We start from the raw sequence: 26,806 nt of genomic DNA on the forward strand, positions 1-26,806 counted from the left end.
TTATCTCCTTTTGTTGGATTTACCTTTTTATCATTATGTAATTCCCTTCATTATTACAATCTTTGTTTTAAAGTCTATTTTGTGTAATATAAATATAGATACTCCAGCTTTTTCATTTTCCATCTTCATGCAACACTTTATCCATTACTTTCCTTTCAGTCTCTGTGTGTTCTTACATTTGAGGTGAGTCTCTTGTGGGTAACATATAGATGGATTTTTTTTTAATTCACTGAGCCACTTTTTGGAGAAGTTAGTCCATTTACATTAGTGTGTTACATTAGCTGTTATTGATAAGTATGTAATTATTGGCACTTTATTATTTTGTACTTCCTCTCTGTTTCTTTCTTCTTGTTTTCTTCCCTTGTGCTTTGATGATTTTCTTTAGTGTCATGTGCAGAATCCTTTCTTATTATCTTTTGTGTATCTAGCATTGGTTTTTGCTTTGTGGTTATGATGAGGCTCATATATGACAGCATATATAATTATAAAACAATGTTTTAAGTTAATAGCAATGTATATTTGAATACATTTTAAAACTCTACATTTTTAATCCCCTCTCTGATGTTTTATATTTCTTGTGGCAATTTACATTATTTATTTTGTTTTTTTCCTTAATTAATTATTGTAGTTATTGTTATTTTTACTATTTTTGCCTTTTAACTTTCATGCTCTCTTTCTAAGTGATTAATCCAGTATCTTTACTATATATATTTATTTTTACTGGTGAGATTTATACTTTCATGTTTTCTTGTTACTAATTAATTCCCTTTCTTTATGGTTTAAACAAGTCTCTTTAATATTTCTTCTAAGGGTGATTTAGTTGATAACAAACTCTTTTAGGTTTTGCTTGTCTGGAAAATTATCTCTGTCAATTCTGAATAATAACCTTGTAGGGTAGGGTATTCTTGGTTGAAAGATGTTCTTCCTTTTTTTTAATGTAGTTTTTTTTAAGACTTTATTTATTTATTTTAGGGGGGAGAGAGAGAGAGAGAGAGAGAGAGAGAGAGAGAGAGAGAGAGAGAGAGAAGGGAAGGGAGGAGCAAGAAGCATCAACTCACATATGTGCCTTGACAAAGTAAGCCCAGGGTTTCGAACCAATAACCTCAGCATTCCAGATCGACGCTTTTTCCACTGTGTCACTATGAGTTAGGCTGATTTTTATTCTTTTAAATACTTTAAGTATGCCATACCACTCCTTTATGACCTGCAAAATTTCTGCTGAAAAATCTGATAGCCTTATGAGGGTTTCTTGTATATAACACGTTGTTTTTCTTTTTCCTCTTGCTGCTTTAGGAATTTCTCTTTAATTTTTGACATTTTAGTTACATGAGTTCCTTGAATAATGTCATTTCAATGTCATTTTGTTGTAACAATGATGAGGAAAAAAACAAGGAGAAGCTCCCGCTTTGTGAGATTCCTCCCCATGGTGGGTCCCAGCGTCAGGGAGTGGGGTTTTGGGCAAGACCGTGTCTCTGCCTCTCCTCCCTGTCTCATATTATCATCAAGAATCAAGGTTTAGAATTCATTACTAAGGAGCAGCCAAAACGGTTAAGTGTATACCGAGCCCTGATTAACAAAATTGCTAACTGACTTTATCTTCATTGGCTACAGAATAGTTCTCCAGCCACTCCTCCTCTCCCCTCTGACTGTCTTCCTCCTCATTCTTTCCTGTTATGTTCCTATGTGCATTTAGTCCGCACCCATATGGCTGCAGGTATTCCAAACTCATTTCGGTCTCCGCGTGTGCTGTGCTGCCTCTCGCTCCCCTGCTGCTGTTCAGGCTGTTTGCTCTGTCTAAACGGTCTTCTCCCTTTTGCTCACCTGGCAGTGACTTATCAATACTTTAACCTGAGTGTGGATGTCATCTATGGGAAGTCTGCTCTAATTTCTGCCACTTTCTTGCATGCTGCTTTATGATTCCGATTTTACTTATTCTCTCCCACTAGACTTTTAATTGCTTCTTGTGTTACTGCACTGTCTTGTCAGCTCCTGGCAAATGCTTGGAATGCAGTAGGTGCTCAATAGTTGTCCACTGACTGAACAAATGAATGGGTGTTGTTTGTCTAGGAAAATTTAAAGTAATTTGTACAAGTCAAGGGGGTAGCCTTGAGTTTAGTAGGTCTAAACAAAATAAGTATAGAGTGTGTTAATAAGTTATTTTTAGGTAAAAATAGAAAAGCTTTTGCAGTTTTAAAATTGAACAGTATTTGGCTCAAAGTTGTATATTAAAGGTGATTTTATTTGCATTAAAATGGCAGTAAAAAATTACCACAATAGCTGTTAAAAAGATTGTAGATCTGATGAACAGTGATAAGAAATGAATATCATAAAAGCAAACTTTTTGTATTTTAGATGACTATTAAAGTAATAAGAAAACATTGCATATAAATAAAAATATGAATATATCCAAATAAATAGACATAATAATTAGTAGTAAATAGTGGAATGCTCTTACAACTGTAGAATTTTTCCTTTATATACTACGTATTTATAGTACATAAGCAACCATGTTATCATAGTTTCTATTTTCCCTTGGCTTTTTTTATGTGACTTGATTAAATCTTTTATTTTCTCCGGCTTTCCTAATCTGATGTGAATCTTAATAAAGTCATAAAGGTGATGTGTAGTCATTATTTTGTAGAACAAGGACATTTTCTGATATCTTGTGTGTATGTGTGTGTGTGTGTGTGCACATGTATGTGTGTGTGTGTGTGTACAGATACCCTGAACAAATACCTTAATTACTTTCATTGGAACAGGACTTAATTCAGAAGTTATTTTGCAAATGAAGTAAAGCCTAGAACTCAAAATAAGAATTCTTTGGTTATGTTCTTCATAGATGATAGTAATTTATTACATGCTGGGCACTGCTCTGAGTCCTTTAGATGAATAATGTCCTTCTTTGTGAGTGATCAAGTTCTCTTATGATCCTGTGTTATAGGGGAGGGAACAGACAAGGAATAGAGAGGTAAAGAACTGGGCCCAGCATAACAGCACAGCAGCAGTCCTGGGGTCAGGCCCTAGAGGTCTGGCACTAGGGCCCATGACCTTGGCCATTCTGTTAGACCACCTCTCTCAGACGCATTCACTCTGCTTCTGCCAGGCAGCCACTATACTTTACAACCCTGTACATTGTTGTGATGAAAAATTTTTGATTTTTTTCTAATGAGAAAAGTGTTAGTATTTTTTTATATATAAGGAGTATTTTTGTATTATGTGATATGAATTAAGGAACATGAAAATTAGTTTTTCAGAGTTGCATTCTTTGTATTAAGAATTTATTTTTCCACCCTTTAAATTCTTGAATAGATGTTGCTATTGGAGCTCCACAAGAAGATGACTTGCGAGGCGCTATTTATATTTACAATGGCCGAGCAGATGGGATCTCAGCCGCCTTCTCACAGGTGGGAGGTGATTCTGTTTTCTAAAGAATTGTTCATAAAAGCTTCTTTAAAATTTCCACTGTGAATGTGGATTTTTTCTTAATTTGCTCATTCAAATACTTAACATTCTACTTTACAAGTTTTTTGTTATCATTATAGTATATGGTCTCATTTTTTAAGAGCGTTAATAAGTTTTTGGAATCACTTATTTTCCATATATAATAGTGTTCATTTCTATTGTAGTTTGTCTTTAACCTCTTAAAGATTTTTCTCTGCATTTCATTAAATTTATGTTCTGAGGTAATATCTGTACTATTCCAAATAAGTCCATTTGGATTTGATTAACTGTGTCATGTCTTGTGGCTAAAGTCCCATATTTCGCGAAGATCACGCAGGGAGAGCAAACACTCATCTGGTGCTCTGTGTTCCTTTCATTGCAAAGCAGTAAGACGCTGGTGCTTCAGTAAAGTTCCCTGAAATAACTCTGACTTCACTTTTATACTTTTAACAATAGGCATTTCAGTGAATAGGAAAAAAAAACAACTACATACACATGCGGAGTAGAAAAGCTTTTCCAAAGATACTTTTATGGAAACATTAGCTAATACTGTTATTTCTGAGTAGGCAAAAATAGGCAAGTGGCTTTCCATATTTAACATGAAAGGTATGCATTTGTCTAGCAAAAACTAATTTTCTAAGTATGGGTAGAAGCCTGATACTTATAAATCATTATCTAGACATAAAATTAGACACATGGATTAAGGAGCACATGACTTGTGTTGTCCTAGTCAAATTCTAGGAAGCAATCTGACTTTCATCAAAAGGTTGAATTATAGGCTCCACTAAGTGATTAGAAATGTCTTATTTTCCAGATAAATCACATTGGTCAGGGAAGTGAATACAGAGCCTGAAAGATGACCGGGGAGAGGGAGTCAGGACTGTGATAGAAGATCTGTACTACATAATTTTCCTTTGCTCACAGAGTGAAGAAAGTCATTTTTTTAAATCACAAAATAGATCTCAACTGGCCACTGAAAGCTGGAAACTTGGATTTATCTTAGATTCAATTATCTTGACTTAACTAAAATGAATTTTGTTTAAAAACGTGCCAAGGCATGAGAAATCTTATTACTTAACTAAATCATTGCTTTTCTGAGATATTAGGGGTTCAAAAACATTTCTCACTCAATTTACCTATTTTTCAGAGAATTGAAGGGCTTCAAATCAGCAAATCCTTAAGTATGTTTGGACAATCTATATCTGGGCAAATTGATGCAGACAATAATGGGTATGTAGGTAAGTATAAGAGCTAATGTATTTAATATATTGAAATACGCTCTGTTGTGGATGCAGCTTTATTGAGAAGTACACAGAATGATATGAAGGAGTTATAATTTACTGATAATTTTTTCCTTCATTTTTAAAGCTTTTTTAAATACAAGGATGGGTCAGAAATGATCGAGAATTCCTGAGCTTTACACTGATAGTTATTTAACATTTTATTACTTGTTCTTTTAAAAATTAAAAGCACTCATGAAAGTCAATGAAACATATTATGATGAAAAGAAAGACTATTTTTTCTTGTCATTTGAAAGATTTCTGGGTGAATGTTTTCTAGCCCCAAAACTGGATTTTTCATTTTACATCATAAAGTTTATGTTTGTATTTTATTATAAAGGGATGAGTGTCGTTGTGACTCAGTAGATTCAGACAAATGTTGAATGAATCTTAAGATGTAAGCCTATCTTTCCTAATTAATTTTCTGTAAATAGTGTTTTGATATAGTCACAAGGTGATATGTAGTTAGGTATTTCTGATGAAAAGTAATCACTTTGACTAATGATCATTAATCGTGTTGTTTTTTATCCTCCAGACGTAGCAGTTGGTGCTTTTCGGTCTGATTCTGCTGTGTTGCTAAGGTAAGGTTGATACATTTCACTGCTTCATGACAATTGGGCTTAATTATAAATGATGGGAGGCAGTTTTTAAAATCAGCGGTGGTTCTGACCTCATAATATTCTTTTTGATATTACAGAATTTAATTATGGAACTTTAGGATACTTTTCTCACCTTATATAGATATAATTAATATAATCCGACAAAGTCAGTATTTTTAGAAATTTAAATAAAAATTCCTCTTGATTCACACATGGAAATTTAATTAAGTTTGTATACACATACTATTAATAAAGTAGTTTCATGAAATTACCGGGTCAATGAAAACTGACAAAACAAATGCAATTCTTTTTTTTTTTTTTTTTTAAGGAAAAATAATTCTGTAATTAATATTGTTAATTTTATTTCCTCTTTAGGACAAGACCTGTAGTGATTGTCGAAGCTTCTTTAAACCATCCTGAGTCAGTAAATAGAACAAAGTTTGACTGTATAGAAAATGGCTTGCCTGCTGTGTGCATGGATCTAACACTCTGTTTCTCGTACAAGGGCAAAAAGGTTCCCGGTTACATTGGTAAGGGTGCCCTTACAAAATTAATAGCATGTGTACTTTACTCATTCATCTCACAATTACATTTTGAGACCTCACTCTGTATCAGCTTTGAAGGCTGCTTTAGGTGAAAAAGAGAGTTGCCTATTAGCGCATCTTTCTTCCTCATTCTCAGATTCTCTTGTTACTCTAACCTACAAGTGGGGCACATTAAGAGGCTACAGTTGTTTAGAGATTATGACAAGAAGCAAACCAAGAGTATTACCTACTCTATTATTTAAAGTGAACTAACTGAGCTTAATCTGGAAGAGCTCTTTAGACCAGGAAGAACATCACCACAGCTCCTCCTGTTTTTTACTGGGCTCCTTAGGCGTCCCCAAACTTTTTACATAGGGGGCCAGTTCACTGTCCCTCAGACCGTTAGAGGGCCACCACACACAGTGCTCCTCTCACTGACCACCAATGAAAGAGGTGCCCCTTCTGGAAGTGCGGCAGGGGGCTGGATAAATGGCCTCAGGGGGCCGCATGTGGCCCGTGGGCCGTAGTTTGGGGATGCCTGCAAGCCTGGTGTTAGCTTGAGCTGGAAACCCAAGGAAAGAAAAGATTCTTTTCTTTCTAGTCTATCCTGTCTGAGTAACTGAAGAAGCTTGTCTGAAGCCTAGACCCTGATCCTCATGTTCATATATAACACACATCTGTTAAGGATCTGTTGTGACTTTCAACACCTGAGTGCCCATGCCCATTTTTCTGTACGTTGGCAACTCTCAGTTATCTGCTTTGCAGAAAGTAGCATTGATCTGGTTTATCCAAAATTGTGGTTAATCCCAAATCACAAATATATGAGTATTTCATAAGTATTATATTTTTTACTAGCAGATTAATGTTCCTAATTATGTTATACTTAAGTGAATATGGAACTTGCCTATGGTAGGGAAGAAGGAAGCATACCTGGGTTTGTCATTTGGACATCAATAATTCACAAAGTTCATGAGACCCACGAGACCTATCAGGAGCTGATGTATTCATGACACTGCAGGCTGTCATCATTGCAGCATCATGAAGAGCAGCAAATGCTGAAGCAAACATGGATATGTAACAGATGTCCCAGTCTGAATAGCCTGTAATGAGAAGAACAGAATGAGCCTAGCATCCCTACTTGCAGTCAGAGTCATTTTATTTTTATAGCACCCTGCAAAAGTCTTGGCTAGAGACACAGTGATGGGACTGTGGGCAAATCCTTCACCTGATTCCTGACTGGAGAAGAGGAAGTTTGAGAGTGCGACCCCAGTACCACAGGAACACAGACAAGCTGGTGGATTATCTGGAAGATGCATGTTAAATCGATGGGACTGTTTCCCTTTATGTAAAATCAGCTTTTGTTGTACTAGATATTGGCCAGATATTTTTTTCATTGGTTGAAAACAAATATATAAAATATATTTATATAAATAACCACAGCATTGTTACCCCGACATGCTTTATAGCTGTCATAAAGTGACTCCTTGGGAGAAATAACTCACATTAAACATGTTTAATAACACCAGGAGATTTTGTTGCTTACTGTGAGTGATTTTTTATTCACCTTTCTTCATTTACTTTTTGTCTGAATTTGCGGATGGCTGTGTCAATTGCAGCTCCATTTCTAAGGCTTTGAATCTCAGCTACTGCAATTTCTAAGCCAATTGATTGGGACTTTATTATTATTATTATTATTATTATTAATATAAGGAAGATTGACAGATGTATTTGAAATTTGTAGGAGTGCTAAAGGTTTTATACTTAGGTTTCCTTGAAATAAGTAGGTAAAATCCTACCAAAAGAGTTAGTTATTCCTAAAATGCAAATGAACATTTCAGGAATTATATACAGTATCCAAAATATTATCACACTTATGAGTGACATTTCAGCAGACTATTAAATGTAGCTTGTTTTGCAAAGATCCTTTTTAGATTCAAGAAATGGCTCTTGGTAAGATCTGGCTTGGAATGCTTTCATTGCTTGTAAATTTTCCTTGTTTTTTTTCTTTGCTTATTGAAGATAATTAGAAGATTTACTATTATTTACTATGTCAGACTTGAAGTAAGGTCTTACCAAACTGCCAAAATATTTATTGAGAGAATGTCTATCTATACTTGTTTATCTTTGCACAAATGAGCTCTCAAAGTTCAAGGTAGAAACCAATAAAAACATAGAGGAGACTAATCAAGGGCTGGAAAAGAAGTCATCTTCGAGTAAACTGTTTATGAAGGTTTGACTTTTTAATCATGTTCACTTTACACTAAAAAAACTAAAACAAAAAAAGCAACAAATAATTCAAAAGAAAAATGCCAACCCTTCAAATTGGAAACAAGTGGAAAAAAAGAACTTAACAACATATGAAAGTACATAACCACACAAGGTAGAAAAATGATGAGTGACATTTGATTGTAGTATTCTGCCAGTACTTCTTTTTTTTTATTTTGACAGAGACAGAGAGAGGGACAGATAGGGACAGACAGGAAAGGAGCGAGATGAAAAGCATCAATTCTTTGTTGTGGCACTTAGTAATTCACTGATTACTTTCTCATATGTGCATTGACCGGGGGCCTACAGCAGAGTAACTGACACCTTGCTCAAGCCAGTGACCTTGGGCTTCAAGCCGGCGACCATGGGGCCATGTCAGATCCCATGATCAAGCCAGCGACCTTGTGCGCAAGCCAATGACCTCAGGGTTTCAAACCTGGGTCCTCCGCATTCCAGTCTGATACTCTGTCCACTGTGCCACCACCTTGTCAGGCCTGCCTGCACTTCTTTAATCAGATGTTCTAAGGACAAAAGAGACTCCAAAGAAATCTGAAACGTTAACATTACTCAAGACTTTTATTATTCGTACCAATTTTGGTTTTGTAGTTTTGAAACACATATAGAAGAGGATTAAGCAAATAACTTATTTTAATATTGTTAAAACTATAAACCTAGAGAAAATTTTATAATTTTTATTTCTAATAACAACTTTTGAAATTTGTATTTTGTAATTGTTCCCTCTTTCATATTTCAGGTCAGTTTTTAAAAGCTATTTAATGAAGAGAATTTAAGATAGTTCCGATATTCTCTGTAACTTTGACTATTGTCACTTCAAAACTAACAAAATAAATGCTTTTAGGTAATTTATATTAATTGCAATTCTCTCTACATTTTTACAGTTTTGTTTTATAACATGAGTTTGGATGTGAATAGAAAGGCAGAGTCTCCATCGAGATTTTACTTTTCTTCTAATGGAACTTCAGATGTGCTTACAGGAAGCATGAGAGTTTCTAGCACTGTAGCTAACTGCAGAACACATCAAGCATTTATGCGGGTAACGTACACTAGTTTTCATTAATCAATGTATAAGCTTCATTATTGGTATAGTAAAAATCTTTGTGCATTGGTATCTATTTATAAAATATACCATGTTTGCCCATGTATAAGACAATCCCATGGATAAGATGCACCCTAATTTTAGGGCCTGAAATTTGAAAAAAAAATGTATTACATAAAGTTATTGAACTCAAGTTTTATTCATCATAAAATTTGTACAACTCCTCAACAAACACGAAAAAAAGCAGGAAATGCAAGTAAAAAATCTACAACCACTGTATAAGACGCACCCAGTTTTTAGACCCCAAATTTTTAGAAAAAAAGGTATATCTTATACATGGGGAAACACGGTAGTTAAAAACAAGTGTAATCCCTCCTGAACTAGCTGACCTGTTGCTAGAGTCAAAGCCCTTGAAAACTTGTGACCTGGATCAAAGTCCACTTTTCGCATCTTCTGTATTTCACATTTATTATGTTTTGCGGCATTGTTATTTTTAAAAATTAGTCTTTTCCCTTCTGTGACTGCAGTTTTTCTATCCCTGTTTATATACTGGCCTAGAAATGTACTTAGTGAACAGCTTTGTTGAGCCTCAGATCTATTCCTGAGTAGGGTGTTTTGGGGGGAGCGCAAAGAGGGGGAGACAGGAGGTGGGAGGTTGGTTTGTTTTTCGTGTGACTCTAACAGAGCAGAATCCAACATGACTGTTTTTGGGTGATGTTGTCTCTGTGCCAGCGTCCTCGGTGATGTCAGTGGGAACGTGCACAGTTGTAATGGGGCCGGGATCAGCTGTGGGACAGGGCGATGGTTTCCATGACTGTTTAGGTGTGTTCTGCCAAAGCACAGCTGATTCCATGTTTCTTTTATTAAAAACACTCATTCCCAAACTGTTCATCACATTCCTTGTGTTGGTCAGATTTTGTCATATGAAGCAAAGCCAGGTCTTTTTCATTAGGGAATGGTGTACTTCATCAGGAAAGCTATTGTCCCAAAAAAGCCAAACTATTCCCGGGAGCCCTTTCTGGGATTTTAAATAGTAGCCTCGGCTTAGAACTTAATTTTCCCTTAGATGCTTGTTCCAAGCCAATGCAAACAAGCGTCAGGACTCCAATACACTATTAAATGCTAAGAGCACTAATCCCTATGCTATTTTCTCATTTCCCTTAACAGTTTTTATTGTTGTACTGGAATGAAGCTATCAGATGGTCCAGAGCCAAAGTATAGAATGATATTAATGTAACCACCATTTATATGGTAGAGATGAAAGGGTTTTTTTTTTTTTTTTTAATTCTACATTGTTGTGATTTTACTTAGGTTAGTCAATTTGAGAGTCTAAAATTGAAACCATTTTAAAGGCAATAAAAGGGTACTCTCGTAGTTACTCAGGGAAGTAGGGGAAAGAAGGGAGTGTATTTTCCACCCCTGCCAGCATGGTACCTGAGGGGAGGCATTTTGAAACATTAACACTGCGATTCTTCTATGGTCTGAAAGAATGGAGCAGCAGCCTGAATTCTTCTATCTTTCTAATAATAGAGAAAAAGAAGCTAGACACTGATCAGGATGCCTGGGTTGTTCCTTTATTCTATAAAGCACATCCAGTGTCAGCAGTGTTGACACACATATGTATTCTACCTTGGCACCTCTGACAGTGAAACGCGGTATTGTTTATTATTTATATTTATTATTTAAGGGGTGAGCATGTGTCAGGTTCTGTTTGAGGTCCTTGTGATCACTGAATGAAATGTAAAATGATTACTACCCCCATTGCACTTACAGTTTCGTGAGGGTGAGGAAATGACATGATCAAAATGTAAATTATGCAGTATTTTAGAAGATATGGATGATGGAAAAGGTGAAAAAAGGGTAGAGTTTTAAAGATAACAGAGTTCTATAGGAGGAGTGAAGAGTACAATTTTAACTAGGCCTCATTCAGAAGGTGACATTTGAGCAAAGACTTGAAGGAAGTGAGGAAGTTACTGGGCAGCCCTCTGGGGCAGTGGTTCTCACCTTTAACTGGTAACAGCAGCATCACCTGGGGGGTTTGTTAAAACACAAATTGCTCAGTTCAGCAGGTCTTCAGCGGGGCCTGAGGATTTGCATTTTTACAAAGCTCCCAGATGAAGCAGTTGCTGCTCCTGTGGGAAGCATACTTGGAGAACCGCTGACCTAGGAGAAGAACATCATAGAAAGAAGAGCTAGGTAAAACTGTTTCTAGACAAGAATGCCCCTGGTGGTCTTAGGGAACAAGGGGAGGCAGGGAGTGCTGGAAGAGTGAGGTAGGGGGAGAATAGTGGAAAAAGTGATCACATGGGATCTGTGACATTTTCTCTGAATGAAATGAGGATCTATCTGACTCAGTAATACAAAGGAATATTTGGCCTGATCTGTGGTGGCGCAGTGGAGAAAGCGTCGACCTGGAATGCTGAGGTCGCCAGTTTGAAACCCCTGACTTGCCTGGTCAAGGCACATATTGGAGTTGATGCTTCCTGCTCCTCCCCCTGTTCTCTCTATCTCTTCCTCTCTCTCTTTCTCTCCCCTCTCTCTAATAAAAATGAATAAATAAAATCTAAAAATAAACAAAACAAATCCATTAAAAAAAAGAATACTGTAACTCTGGTGTTGAGACTAGATGCTGGGTGACCACGGGTTGACACAAGGAGAAGACACAGCAATAACCCAGGTGAGAGGCGATGGCTTCATCAAAGGTGGTGGCAGTAGATATAATGAGAAGCAGTGGATCCTACACAATCTGCTGACAGATGATATGTCTGGTATTTGAGAAAGAGGCTCTGAGGTAACTCTAAGTTCTTTAGGCCAAGCAACTAAAAGAATGTAGTTTTCATCACTCGAGATGATATGCAAGAGAAACAACTTTTGGGTGGAAAATTGTGGACCCAGGGAGTGGAGATACCTGTTTTGCTTTCAAGTGTAAATATCAGTTCAACATTTGTATATACTCTTCTGGAGTTGGGGAGAGATCACTTCTCAACCTTTTGGCTAAGATCAAGTGTGGAGTTGGCAAGAGGCATAGAACTGGAAATATAATTTAATGCATTTTTGGCATATGGATGGTTTTTAAAGCTATACAAGGTGGCTGAGATCACCACAGGAAGAGAAGAGGGTGAAGATTGGCACACTGGGGTGCTCCAATACGCAAAGGTTGGAGAGAAGAGAAGGCTTGCAAAGAAGATTAGAAGGCCCAATCAGTAGTAAAGAAGAAAAGCAAACACCTCTAGCAAGTAAAGTGAATAATGCAGAGTGAAGAGAAAAGCTTGACTGTTTTCAATCCTGCTGCTTGGTCAGATCAGATGAGGGGCTGAGAACTGGTCATTCAGTTTAGCAATGTGGAGGCTGTCGGTGATCCTGGCCATAGCATTTCAGAGGGGTAGCAGAGGCAACAGCGTTTCAGAGGGGTAGTAGAGGCAACTGAGAGGAATTAGAGGATAGGCTATTCTGTCACAAAGTTTTGTTCCACCTGGAACAAAAAACTGAGGTTGAGAGTCAGTAGGTAGCATGAGAAGTTGAATGAAGTGTTCTTTTTTTTAAGATAAGAGGAACAGCATGTTTTATAATGATAGATGTGTTCCAATAGAGTGAAACATTGTACTCACTGGTATCCAGAGATCCAATGAGTACAGTTGCCTTAACATGCTGGGTAATAATTATGAAATCAACCTGTCTACCTATTTAGTGAATTAGTTCATTCTTTTTATTCCCTTGGTTTTCCTAATTTTTGGATTTAGAATTTCTGAAATAAAAGAATTTTATTTTGCTTTATAGCTCTTTGGGTGATTTCTAAAACCTTTTTAATCATAATGTCAAGAAAATGAGTATTTGATTACTAAATATATTTTCATTTTTATTTGTTTTTTTATATATTTTATTTGCTTATATAAGCACATACTTTCATGAAGTTTAATTTGTTCTAATGCAATTATATTTTAATCATAGTACATTATGGATCAATCCACATATGCATACATTTCTGTTGAAAATTTTAGTGCAAGCAAACATAACTATTCTGACATTATGATATTCTAGAAATGAATTGATTACCCCAACATGTATTAATTCTTTGTTAGACTGCAAGATCTTTGAAAACAGGATATTATCTTTTGCAAGTTTGTGTTCTTTTTTTAGAACTAACATATTACATGAGGCAGAGAATCAGTCAATATTTAATCAATTTATGGATAATGTCTTCTTCATGCTATTTAAAGAATTCTGTAAAGGAAATCTAAGCATACCTATTGATATAATGGTTAGGACATCTGTCTTTGGGGTATTGTGTTACCTCAGGAAATTGTAGTGCTGGATTTTTTTTTTTTTTTTTTAGTATTTTTCTGAAGCTGGAAACGGGGAGAGACAGTCAGACAGACTCCCGCATGCGCCCGACCGGGATCCACCCGGCACGCCCACCAGGGGCGATGCTCTGCCCACCAGGGGGCGATGCTCTGCCCCTCCAGGGTGTCACTCTGCCGCGACCAGAGCCACTCTAGCGCCTGGGGCAGAGGCCAGAAGCCATCTCCAGCGCCCGGGCCATCTTTGCTCCAATGGAGCCTTGGCTGCGGGAGGGGAAGAGAGAGACAGAGAGGAAGGGAGGGGGTGGAGAAGCAAATGGGCGCTTCTCCTATGTGCCCTGGCCGGGAATCGAACCCGGGTCCCCCTCATGCCAGGCCGATGCTCTACCGCTGAGCCAACCGGCCAGGGCCAGTGCTGGATTTTTGATAGTTCTCCAATTCTTGATCCATGCTTACTAGACAGTGATTATAATTACACAAGTCATGTTGGCTTAGATTCCAATCTATGCCTTAGTCCAGGCGTCGGGAACATTTTTTGACTGAGAGAGCCATGAACGCCACATATTTTAAAATGTAATTCCATGAGAGCCATACAACGACTTGTGTACATTATGCATTATCCAATAAAAATTTGGTGTTGTCCCGGAGGACAGCTGTGATTGGCTCCAGACACTTGTAACCATGAACATGAGCGGTAGGAAATGAATGGATTGTAATACACGAGAATGTTTTATATTTTAACATTATTTTTTTATTAAAGATTTGTCTACGAGCCAGATGCAGCCATCAAGAGAGCCACATCTGGCTCATGAGCCATAGGTTCCCAAACCCTGCCTTAGTCTTACCTTCTCTCTTTCCAACACATTCCCCATGTTTGGTAATAGAGGGACATTTCACAAAACTCAAATCTGATCGTACTCCTTGCTCAAAATTCTTCTGTGGAAGGACTTCCCATGTAGATGAGGTGGCCCTCCATCTTCTGTGATTGTGTATGCGTACAGCACCATACTCATCTCCCACACTATCTGCGGATTTATGAGTCACTGACTGTGACATAGGTACCAGCTTTCAGTTTTATGTCCCCTGTCTTATACACACTAGATTCATGAATAGATATCTTCAACTGTTTATACCTCAACATTATTTTTCATTCAGTAATATTTTATAAATTCCAACCCTTAAATAAATCTGTTCACTGTCTAATATAAGCAAAGTAGGACATGGGCTGACAGCTCAGTTATCAAGTAGGCCATAAATACAAATTTTTGTGAAAGTCAAACAAGACGGTAGACTTTGTATAATTTCAGGCATGTGCTAATTTGCATGCTTATGTGTGCCTTCTTGTATGTAATTGTCCATAAAAATATGGCATGGCATCTTCATTATTTTTAATATGCCCATCCAAATTAAAAATTTTAAGCAAATCTATACTTTTTCTCTCCCAAATACTTAATTAGTCACTTTAAGACATTTTTGATATTATAGCATTTGTCTTTAGGTGAAGCTGTTAAAGTTAAATAAGTGTGAATATCTGTCAAGTACAGTTCTTGCAAGAGTGCACATACATTTTATATATTGTGAGAAAAGTGTAATTAAGAGCTAATTAGGATAATGAAAGTAATATCCACCAGATGTAGAGAAGACCTTGTAGAAAATTAGTAGGAATTAGATAACATGTGATTCGGTCAAAGCAAGCTTGTTGAGAAGAATTAAAACAGTGGACATGTGGAGGGACAATCAGTGGCTGTCTAGCTCCTGTACCTAGGGGGTAATTTAATCAAGTTTGCTATTGTAGTACCCAGGGCTTCAAGCTGTTCCGTTTTCACAAGTTGATAACTTGGGATTTGGGCCTTGATTTATAGCATTCCTGTGTGGTCAAGGTTTTGTATTGAGATGATCACTTACCAAGTTATTGAATGAAATCATCTCTATGTGTAAGGTTGGAAAAGTAAAGAAAGGTCTTGTCTATTCTGATTCATGCTCCAAATCTTCTGGGTACCACTTAATCAATACAGAGTGGGGCAAAAGTAGGTTTACAGTTGTGAGTACACAAAACACAGTTTACTCTTGTGTTATTATTTACTAATTATTGTATTATTTTCCATACACTGTAAGCCTACTTTTGCTCACCCCTGTCCAAGTCTAACACTTGTGATGTAGGTCATTTTCTTTGTAATGTTCATTGATTGGCAGTAGTCTTAACTTTTTTTTCTTATTTCTTCCAAATGTTTACCAGAATTTCTTTTTATAAGAAACTGAAATTCAGTAATTCCTGGTTAGTAACATGTGCATAATGATTATAATTTCTAACATCTATTGAGAGTTTAATAAGTGCCAGGTACTGTGCTGTTTTATTTTCATAGTACCATTGAATCCTCACAATAATAAAGTGTAGGCATCATCACCTCATCATTATCATTATTCCCATTTTCAGATGAGGTAGCTGAGCCACAGACATCAGCTACAATCCTACAGTTGCTTTTAGATAGTCATGTTTAAGCCATGTTCCAATTCTATAGTTGTCTATAGATAAATAGAAACATGGCCCACTGCTATTACTCAAAGGAGGTGGGTTACAGCTAAGACTTAGTAAGATATTAAATTTAAATTAAGTGCCATACAGAGTGTAATGGATTTCAAACAGGCTACAGTTTCTGTATAATAGATAAACAAATCCAAGAACTCTTTGTAAAGTGTAAAAACAACCTAGAAAATGTTATAAAACAACTGCAAGAAGATTCAGTAAAGTAAATAAGATAAAATATTAAACATACTAAACAAATTATTTTGCTGTATACCTATTAGAAAGTATAATTGGAAAAGGTTTATAATGGATATGTTTCAAATTATGAAATCAAATGAATCAAATTGTATCAAAATGTACTGAAAGATCTAAAAAGAAAACTTGTATAGAAATTATATTTCTACAAATCTAGAGGAAAACGTATAAAATGTTTACTAGTACTTTGAAATAATTTACAATAGAAAATGTAAATTTATAAGTTTATAATAGAAAATGGTTAGGCCCTTTGGATAGAGTGTTGGCCTGGCATGCAGACATCCCTGGTTAGATCCCTGGTCAGGGCACACATGAGAAGTGACCATCTGCTTCTCTTCTCCTCCCTCTTCCCCTTCTCTTTCTCTTCCCGTCTTGCAGCAGTGGCTCAATTGTTTCAAATGTTGACCCTGGGTACTGAGGATAGCTTGGTTGATTCAAGCATCATTCCTAGATGGAGGTTGCTGGGTGGATCCTGGTCAGGGCACCTGCGGAGTCAGTCTCTCTAGCTCCCCTCCTCTCACGTGCGGAGTCGGTCTCTCTAGCTTTCCTCCTCTCACCTGCGGAGTCGGTCTCTCTAGCTCCCCTCCTCTCACCTGTGGAGTCGGTCTCTCTAGCTTTCCTCCTCTCACCTGCGGAGTCGGTCTCTCTAGCTCCCCTCCTCTCACGTGCAGAGTCGGTCTCTCTAGCTCCCCTCCTCTCACCTGCGGAGTCGGTCTCTCTAGCTCCCCTCCTCTCACGTGCAGAGTAAGTCTCTCTAGCTTTCCTCCTCTCACTTTACAAAAATAAAAGAAAGAAAATGTTTGTTATAAAGTTATGAAAAGTATGCACAGAAGATACCGTAAAAGAAAATATACCCAAATGTAGACCTTTATATATTATTGGATGGTTATAGTTTCTCATCTTTTATGCTATTTTTGTGTTTTTTTCTAAAAACATGAATGTTTTTGTAATGTGAAAAAATACAAAATTTTTTAATAATTTAAATGGTAAGATTTTTTTTGATTTCTGTGTGTTGTGTTTGGCCCTGTGCAGGAAGTATAGGACCTCTCTCTCTCTAGTTTTTTTTAGATTTATATGCTTATTTTTATTTTTAATTCATATGGTTTGAAATTTCCTTAGAAAGACGTGCGAGACATCCTCACCCCAATTCAGATTGAAGCCGCTTACCACCTGGGGCATCACATCATCAGTAAGAGAAGTTCAGAGGAATTTCCACCACTTCAGCCAATTCTGCAGCGAAAGAAAAAAAAAGACATCATTGAAAAAACGGTAGAAATATTTATTTTTTTACTAAAAAATTGTGACATGTAACTAAAGAATTGTTTTTTGAAATATTGCATAATTCTAGTGAATTACTAAATTTAAAAAATTTAATTAATATTTTTTAAAAAAGATTTATTTATGGTGTGTCTTGTTTTTCTTTTTTCTTTCTTTTTATATTCCCTTCAGGCTATTGAACCAAATAGTTAAAATTATGCATTTAGTCATAGCACTGGTTTCCCGCACATATAAAACGTTAGTTTTCTCACCTGGAGGCTTTGCCTGTGAAGGCAATGTATTAATGTATTACCGGAGATCGCTCGTACTGAAGTAACTGCAGTCATGAGTTAGTTTCTCAGGGGCGTCGTCATGTGTGCAGTTCTCATCTTCTGTCTCTTCTTTCTCATCTCATCTCCCTCTCACTTACCCCGCCCACAATCATGTATGTCTTGTTAGTCAAATTCCCTTGCTTAGTTTTACTCATTTATAAACACATGTATTTATGCTACACATCAGTTTCTCTTTTTATTTTATTTTTTAATTGGATTTATTGGGGTGACAGTGGTTAACATAATTATACAGGTTTCAGGTGCCCAACTCTAAAACACCTCTCTGTACACCATGTTGTGTGTCCATCCCCCCCCCCCCCCCCCCCCCCCCCGTCAAATCTCTGTCCATCTCCATTTATCCCTCTGTACCCTCCCCCCCCCCCCCCCCCCCCGTCAGGTCTCTGTCCATCTCCATTTATCCCTCTATACCCTCCCCCACCCCCGTCAGGTCTCTGTCCATCACCATTTATCCCTCTATACCCCCCCCCCCGTCAAGTCTCTGTCCATCACCATTTATCCCTCTGTACCCTCCCCCTCCCCCGTCAAGTCTCTGTCCATCTCCATTTATCCCTCTATACCCTCCCCCACCCCCATCAGGTCTCTGTCCATCTCCATTTATCCCTCTATACCCTCCCCCACCCCCGTCAAGTCTCTGTCCATCTCCATTTATCCCTCTGTACCCTCCCCCCCATCAAGTCTCTGTCCATCTCCATTCATCCCTCTACACCCTCCCCCACCCCCGTCAAGTCTCTGTCCATCTCCATTTATCCCTCTATACCCTCCCCCCCCGTCAAATCTCTATCCATCTCCATTTATCCCTCTATACCCTCCCCCACCCCCGTCAAGTCTCTATCCATCACCATTTATCCCTCTGTACCCTCCCCCTCCCCCGTCAAGTCTCTGTCCATCTCCGTTTATCCCTCTATACCCTCCCCCACCCCCGTCAAGTCTCTGTCCATCTCCGTTTATCCCTCTACACCCTCCCCCACCCCCGTCAAGTCTCTGTGCATCTCCGTTTATCCCTCTACACCCTCCCCCACCCCCGTCAAGTCTCTGTCCATCTCCGTTTATCCCTCTACACCCTCCCCCACCCCCGTCAAGTCTCTGTCCATCTCCGTTTATCCCTCTACACCCTCCCCCACTCCCGTCAAGTCTCTGTCCATCTCCATTTATCCCTCTGTACCCTCCCCCACCCCCGTCAAGTCTCTGTCCATCTCCATTTATCCCTCTATACCCTCCCCCACCCCCGTCAAGTCTCTGTCCATCTCCATTTATCCCTCTATACCCTCCCCCACCCCCACCCCCCAGCAATCCCCACACTGTTGTCTGTGTCAATGAGGGTTTTTTGTTGTTGTTTTTTGAGGGGGTTTTTTGGTCCTTTTTTGCTCAATCCAATTTCTTTTTTAAAATTAACTGTATGCTTTCCAGCCTCATCTCAGAACCAATTGCATTTTGAGATCCTGCATTCTAACCAGTGCGCTACTCCTTCCAGTTTATCCCCAAATATATCAGTGTCGCTGACAGTGTATTTATTTCTGGGAGTCCAGTTGTTCAGAATATTTCTGTCCAACAACATGAAGACATAGTCAACAGGATATTTTGGACAATGGTAAAAGCATTCATTAAAATGTTCTTAATGGCACACAGAATGTGAAAGATAAAAGGGACATTTAATGATCTAGTTCAGTGGTCTCCAACCCCCAGGCCGCAGACCACTACCGGTGGGCCACTCTGTGGGCCATTTGGTACTGGTCCACAGAGAAAGAATAAATAACTTACATTATTTCCGTTTTATTTATATTTAAGTCTGAACGATGTTTTATTTTTAAAAAGTGACCAGATCCCCTCTGTTACATCCATCTAAGACTCACTCTTGATGCTTGTCTCGGTCACGTGATACATTTATCCGTCCCACTCTAAAGGCCGGTCCGTGAAAATATTTTCTGACAATAAACCAGTCTGTAGCCCAAAAAAGGTTGGGGACCACTGGTCTAGCTCAAGCCTGTTTCAACAAAATTGCCTCTCAGTCACTTTAAGATATTTGAGCTTACAATCACCACCATCTATTCTACAGTGTTAGAATGAATAAACATACTAACTTAAGAGCAAGTTTCCTTTATACCCATATATATAAAAAACATTTCTGGAAGTCAGTTTCTTTTTATATTCTTTTGTTTAACTTCACTTTTCAGTATCAACTATTTTTAAATGTTTTTTACTGTTTAAGTACACAAGCCAAAACCTAAGCAATTTGTAGTTATATTAGAACAGTTCACATTTTATTCTGTTTTCCAAATAAGAGTGGTAGGAAAAAAGTCCTTTTCACCTAATCCCTTGGAGAAGGGTTTACGCTTGACTCGTGCTTCCCAGGGTCAGGCGTCTGGGAGCTGACGTGCAGTTAGCACTCCAGATTGCCATTTCATTTCCCGGGCTCCCTCTCTGGCTTTCTAAATTTCTTTCTTTTCTGCATCTCACCTTTTTCACCTTAGCAGCTCATTTTTTTTTCCTTTTTTCTTTTTTTCTCCTTTTTTCTTTGTTCAGCTTTGAATTCAACTATTCCCATGTGCCTTGTACCATCTCTGGGTCCTATTAAAATGCTCAGAGGTAAACAAATTCTGGAACCTCTAAGATAGGCTATCACTAAATTTCGTTCAATGTATTCTTTTTTAAAATTTATTTATTGATTTATTTTAAATGAGAGGAGGGGAGAGAGTGAGACAGATTCCCACATGTGCCCCGACCAGTATCTACCCGGCAACCCTGTTTGGGGCTGATCCTCAAGTACCAAGCTATTTTTATCACCTGAGGCTGATGTACTCAGACCAGCCAAGCTATCCTCGGCACCAGGGACAGTGCTAGAACCAATGGAGCCACTGGCTGCAGTATGGGAAGAGGGAGAGAAAGTGAAGAAGGAGAGGGAGAGAAGCTGATGATCGCTTCTCCCGTGTGCCCTGACCAGGGATCAAACCTGGGATGTTCATATGCTAGGTCAATGCTCTATTCACTGGGCCACCAGCCAGGGCCTGTTCATGTGTTATTAAAGTAAAATTTCTAAATTTTTACAATTCATTATTTTCAACAAACATAAACTAGCTCTTACTATCTGCTCATGTGTAACAAGTGGACTCAAAGCATGGGATAATTGAGAGGAACTTGACAAAGAACATCTTGGCAGTGTGGGTATTAAATACTTAAATAGGTTATGACCACAGTTTGGTTAAACAAATTTTTTACAAATATTAGGAAAGAAAAGTTCAATTTTTCTACCTAACAAATTTAAGCTTTAAGTTTGCCTGTTGAGTGAACTTAGTTCTTTTAGCTCTGTAGTTATTTGTCATTTAAGCCTACCAAGTCTCACATTAAACTCTACAAAACAGGATAAAACAAGGAGTTAGCAATTTGGTTTATTTTATTCTTCTCATGTATCATATGTCTTAGTATTAAAAAAAAAAGAAAAACAGAAATGTACCTACTGATTGAACTAATAATAAAATACTGTCATGTATTATTTCCAGATAAACTTTGCAAGGTTTTGTGCCCATGAAAATTGTTCTGCTGATTTACAGGTTTCTGCAAAAATTGGATTTTTGAAGTAAGTGTACTCTTTGTTATTCATCAAGATGGGATAAGGGGCGTGCCTTGCCTGTGGGTTTAAAGATAAAAGGACTAAGAACTAATATTTGGGGGTTAGCAGCAGTTAGAGAACTAGAAAAGAACAACATTCTACTGAGAGAGATTAAGGGATATATCTATACATCATTCACGTAAGTAACCACTGAAAAATGACCACTTTTTGAAAGAATGAGAATATGTGAGCACCAACACTTTATGAAGCATATTTTAATCTTTTATTGGTAACTGAGGAGATATTTCAGGATCTAACTGTACCTTAGGTTATTATTAGAATGGTAATTGTGTTCTAGACGTTTATCAGCGCCTCAATATGAGTTTTAAGGACAAAATGAGCTAAGTACTACATAATGTGAGGTTTCTTATTACCCAGAAAAATAATTACATAATTCAGATTGATGTATAAAATAAAGATATTCCGAAGTATATATGACACGTTTGAAAGCGACTAATCCACCTTGTTCTTCTAAAATCACATGAGGGGACCAATAAAAAGAAAACATATGTACTGTGCTTGGTATAGTGCCTAGCATGTAGTGAGCACTAGATAAATGTTGATTGCTGTTATTTTATTATGGGAAATAAACCATTGTAATTTTGTCATGTCTAGATACTCCAGTATTGAAATTGTTTTGTATATCAGGGGAACATATGAAAATAGGGACCAAAAGGGAGGGAATGCACAGCTCAGCTTGAGGGATGACTGCAAATGGGAAATGAAAGAGGAGAAGGAGGCATCAGTGACAGGGCAGGGCAGTGGGGGGCTCTCATGGGAGGTAAATCTGTAAAGGGAGGAAGTTTAATTTGGGGCACATTGAATTTGGTGGGACATCTTTATGAAGCTCTCTGCTTGAAAATCTAGTTCAGGGTTACTGTGCAAGTCCTCTCCACATTCCTGACTTGTGGTAATGCTTTGGGCTGCAGTAGGTGAAATGTGCATTTCACAGGGAAAAGCAGTAAAGACTAGCTCTTGGGGGGACAGGTTAATTTAAAAAACTTAACAAAAATAAGGAGTCCCCCGGGAGATGGAAAAGAACTAAGAGGAGAACCAAGTGCACTATGAAATAGTTAATATAAAAAGAAGAACTTCATATTGTAAGGTCTGCAGAGAGACCAGAGGGCATGACTGAGGAAAGATCATGAGAGTTAGAATGTAACTTATGGGTTAAAACAGGATGTCACTGACAAATTTTAAGATAGGAATTTCAGGGCAGTAGTAGCCAAATGACAGGGTCGGTGCTTAAGGGAAGAAAATATACTGGGAACAAGTGGATGTATCACGTTATTTATTCAATCATGCAAAGATGGGGAAAAGAATAAATTGGAGAGGGAATTTTTCTACTTATATCCATGATAGCTTTTGACTACCTCTTTTAACTGTCTTTTGCTTTCATCTCCATGATGTCTTTCTACTCCCTTCTTTTTCATTGTCTTTGGAGGACCTTTGATTTGGGCTCTGTTGACTCCCCAGATGGTTTTCTCACCCCTTTCTCACACTCTCATATTTTCCTTGGATAATCTAACCTATACTTGTGACCTCACTTGACCTGTCTACACTGCCAATGCCCAAATCAGTATCTCTGGGTTTCACACCCACACATCCAATTGTCTATCGGACATGCCCTCTTGAGTGCCCAGTCATGGTCCACCAATGATGACACACAATTAGTTACCAAAACCAACAACCTGGAATCTCAGTCTGTATTCTTCTTCCTTTCTTACCTCTCACATTCAATAAATTACTAAGTTTTATAATACTACCACTTAAAGGTTTAGTTTTTTTTTGTTTGTTTGTTTTGTTTTTATTTTTGTCCACCATAATTCTCTGTCTCTACCACCTTTGCTCCAAAACAGGCACTCAGTATTCTTGTATATCACTGAGCTTTCCTGCTTCCTGGGCTACTGGCCTCTTACTCTGCATTATTCTAATTCCTCTACCCTGATGTTTCCAAAATGAGCTTCCTCACATACGTCTCTGATAGCCATGCCTTAGTGGCTCATTATAACCTTAAACTCTAAACTTCTTGACATTCTTTCTCACCACTTTTCCAGTCCTTTTTCCATTGATGGCAAACTACTTATAGTTGCTTGACTAGACCATGCTCTCTTGAGTCTCTGTGGTTTCATTTCTTCATTTCACTTCTCCAATTTATCCACTTGATTAACTGTTATTTATATCCCGTAAATCTCAGCTGTTTCCTCGGTGAAGTCCCTTCGGTCTCCAGGTGCATAAACTTAGGTCCTGCCGGGCCCCTGGCCCACTGCACTGGCACTCACGGCCATTATCGTCTGTCTCCAACCATCTGTAAGCTGCTTCAAGGCAGGTTCCTATCTTTTCATCTTTGTGTTGCCAGTGCCTAAAACAATGTCTGGCACACTGTGGGTGACTAATAGATGCTTGCTGAGAATGGAACAAGGTTCTAAAGAAAACAGCCTATAATGAGATCAGACTCAGGTGGAGGAGTTAGCCTTGGAAAGAAATTAAAACTCCTTATCTTGAGCTAGGCAGCTATGAAAAGATGCTTGACACTGATTAAGACACTCAGTGTGGAAGGGAATAAAATGTAGAGAACTCATGCATAGACAGGATAGAAAAGCAGGTTCCTTCATGGAAAGGGAGGGCCTTTAGGATGGGTCTGGAAAGTTGAAAGGCTTGTAGAAAGATTCAAAATAGCTGTTACGACAAATGGGATAAGAAGTCAACTAGGAATGAGTAAAAAGGTTGACAAATAGTGTTGACTACCCTGCTGGGTGGGATCACATATGGCAGAGAATAAATTAATTTTCTTCATTTAGGCAATGCCAATATAGCCTTGAGCATCCACAATTGAGGTCCAAGAAGCCCTAACCTATTTGATATATAATTGGACTTTATACTTAAATTATCCAGATTGGCTGCTCAGATTTTCCAGATACAGTGACTACTGATGACTTTGTATCCCAGCATGTAACATGGTGCCTTTATTGATGTATTAGTTGAAAAATTTATAACCTTGTCATTCATGTATTTATTTTCTTCCTAAAATGCTTAGTTTTCTTGGTGTTTTTGCTGTCATGGGCCTTTGATGAGTAAAGTTGTGTGTGGAAATGCTTTTCTAAGCTATAAATAAGTAGTGTTTTTATTTTCTTAAATCAGAAACTCTCACTGTCACCTTTGTCATTTATCATTGCAATCCCTTGGGCCTAGGAGAAAATGAGACATTGAAATTTGTACAAAAATATTACTAAAACTTCTTCTTTCCTGAATAATGAAAATATATCTTCTTGAATTAAGATATTGAATTATTATTGAATTTTTTTATTTGTTACTTATCTTCTCACAATAAGCTATTACACGATCTACTTTGCATTTTTAATTTAAAGTGGTACTGTTGCTTCTCATCTAAATATCCAGTCCATTGTGATTTTAAAGGGCAGGCAACCGAGGGTAAGGCAGCATTGCTCCAAGTGTGGCCTTTGAGTCACTTTCATGAGAATCACCTGGAATGCGTGATAGAAATGCAGGTTTTGAGGCCCCAGACCATCCAAATGAGAAGCTATGGGGACTAGGCCAGAAATGTTTATTATTAATAGTACCTATTACACTAAAACCTGAGAACCATTGTGGTGGTTAAGTGTTTCAGAATTGAAATCAAAACTAACCTGCTTCAAGTTCTCTATCTACCCTTTCCTAGCTGCATGACCTTTTTAGAGATGCCTTTGAACCATTATACACCTTTTTCCTCATTGATAAGGAGGGAAAATACTACCTGCTCTGTGAAAGGTGTTTTAAAGGTAAAATGAAATAATGCAGGCCAAGGGCATAGTCCAAAATTTGCTGAGCATGAAGCTTTGATGAAAATTGTTATTTTTGGTAAAGTGTGGTTAGAATATTTATAGATCATGATAAGGACATTTTAGTTTGGCTATGAAATGAAATATTGCCAATGAATTCTAAACATTTTCTGTATATATACTAGTAATTTGTCCAGAGTTTGTCTCTTTATGTTCCCAACAGTTTTCAGTTTTATGAGATTTGAAGTGTTATGAATACCAGTGCAAAATAGAAGCACCATGCCCTTTGCATCAATTAGAAAAGTTACAGCAATTTCTACTTGGAGAATGATAACTTATTTGAGGGATTCTCTAATGAAAACTGTTCTAATCATTTTTTAGTCCTGCAGTAAAAGATTCTGACAAACTGCTTTGCATTTTTAGTAAATTATACTCTTTCAGACAAATATATGCCTGTCTCACATAGGTGTCCTCTCTCCCTTCGCTATAATAAGAGGCGTATTGTGACCATATGTTCTATACATTCTCCCTCCCGTAACTCCACTGGCTCTAATGATATTTATGTGCCCCAGAGCTACAAACTGCTTTAGGTAAATGCATTTACTCAGTAAAGAACACGAGTTTATGAAGGCTGCAACGACGCACTGCCAACAGCAAACTAAAGGGCGCCTACACACTCTGTCTTACGTTTTCATTAAGTTGAGGCTTCCACCTGAGTGTCTTAATTCTCAGGAAAATAAAGCATGTTCAAGTGGATTTACACCGCAAAAGGGAGATGAACAAACATGACTTTTTCAAGATTACAAATATAATAGCAGAGGGGGTTTGAAATCAAGTCTTTATTTAATATAGATCCTGATGTAAATGATACTTCTGTTCCTCAGTCGTGCTTCTGGGGTCAGTGACATAGGCTTTTCCTGAACAATTGCTTTCACATCAGTTAGGAATGCCTTGAACTGCAATCTAACAATGCCTAAGTAATAGTGACTCAAGCAATAAAAGCATTTAATTATTTTGCATAGAATGCTGTCTGGAGGAGACAGTAAGCAGGTTAGGGAGTAAGTACCAAAACCTGGATATTCATAGTTATCTTTTCGGTTTTCTTGGCTTGTCTCACCTGGTCACTAGATGGCTGAAACAGCACCAAGGCTCCCAGTAAGAAAAAAAAAGGAGGGTAAGAGCAAAATTCTGTGTCTCTTGAGGCTCTTTTTCCAGGAAGGGCAGTGTTTTCACAGACTCTTATTATGATTACCTAGACCTGTATCACATGCTCACCTCTAAACCCATCACAGAGAATGGAGTCATCATGATCATATTAAATCTATCCTAACTCATTCCCTGAAGATGACCTAGTGGCTTGTCTTCTGTAGTATCAAGGGAATGGCACTTACTGCCTGAATAATCCATGGTTCTGTTGGCAGCCAAAAAAGACAATCACTGGTGGGTAGGCAGCAAACAATTTTCTACATCAGCTCCCATGCGATCAGCCCCTAGAAGAGCTAACCTAACAAAATCGTCCATTTTTAAAACGCAGATAGTAGAAATATCGAGTCTTGACATATGACGTTTC

At 37.8% G+C, this 26,806-nt stretch overlaps 1 protein-coding gene across 1 annotated transcript in view; it reads left to right on the top strand.

Moving 5' to 3' along the window:
- Window positions 1-26,806, top strand: part of ITGA4 (integrin subunit alpha 4) — an 82,077-nt gene that overhangs the window by 33,863 nt on the left and 21,408 nt on the right. The window contains exons 11-17 of the mRNA XM_066346566.1: window positions 3,310-3,404; window positions 4,589-4,679; window positions 5,257-5,302; window positions 5,696-5,850; window positions 9,009-9,163; window positions 17,363-17,512; window positions 21,348-21,424. Of these exons, the coding sequence (XP_066202663.1) occupies window positions 3,310-3,404; window positions 4,589-4,679; window positions 5,257-5,302; window positions 5,696-5,850; window positions 9,009-9,163; window positions 17,363-17,512; window positions 21,348-21,424 (769 nt within the window). The remainder of the gene's footprint in view (window positions 1-3,309; window positions 3,405-4,588; window positions 4,680-5,256; window positions 5,303-5,695; window positions 5,851-9,008; window positions 9,164-17,362; window positions 17,513-21,347; window positions 21,425-26,806) is intronic.

Source organism: Saccopteryx leptura, chromosome 7 (assembly GCF_036850995.1).
Source record: "Saccopteryx leptura isolate mSacLep1 chromosome 7, mSacLep1_pri_phased_curated, whole genome shotgun sequence".
Lineage (NCBI taxonomy): Eukaryota > Metazoa > Chordata > Mammalia > Chiroptera > Emballonuridae > Saccopteryx > Saccopteryx leptura.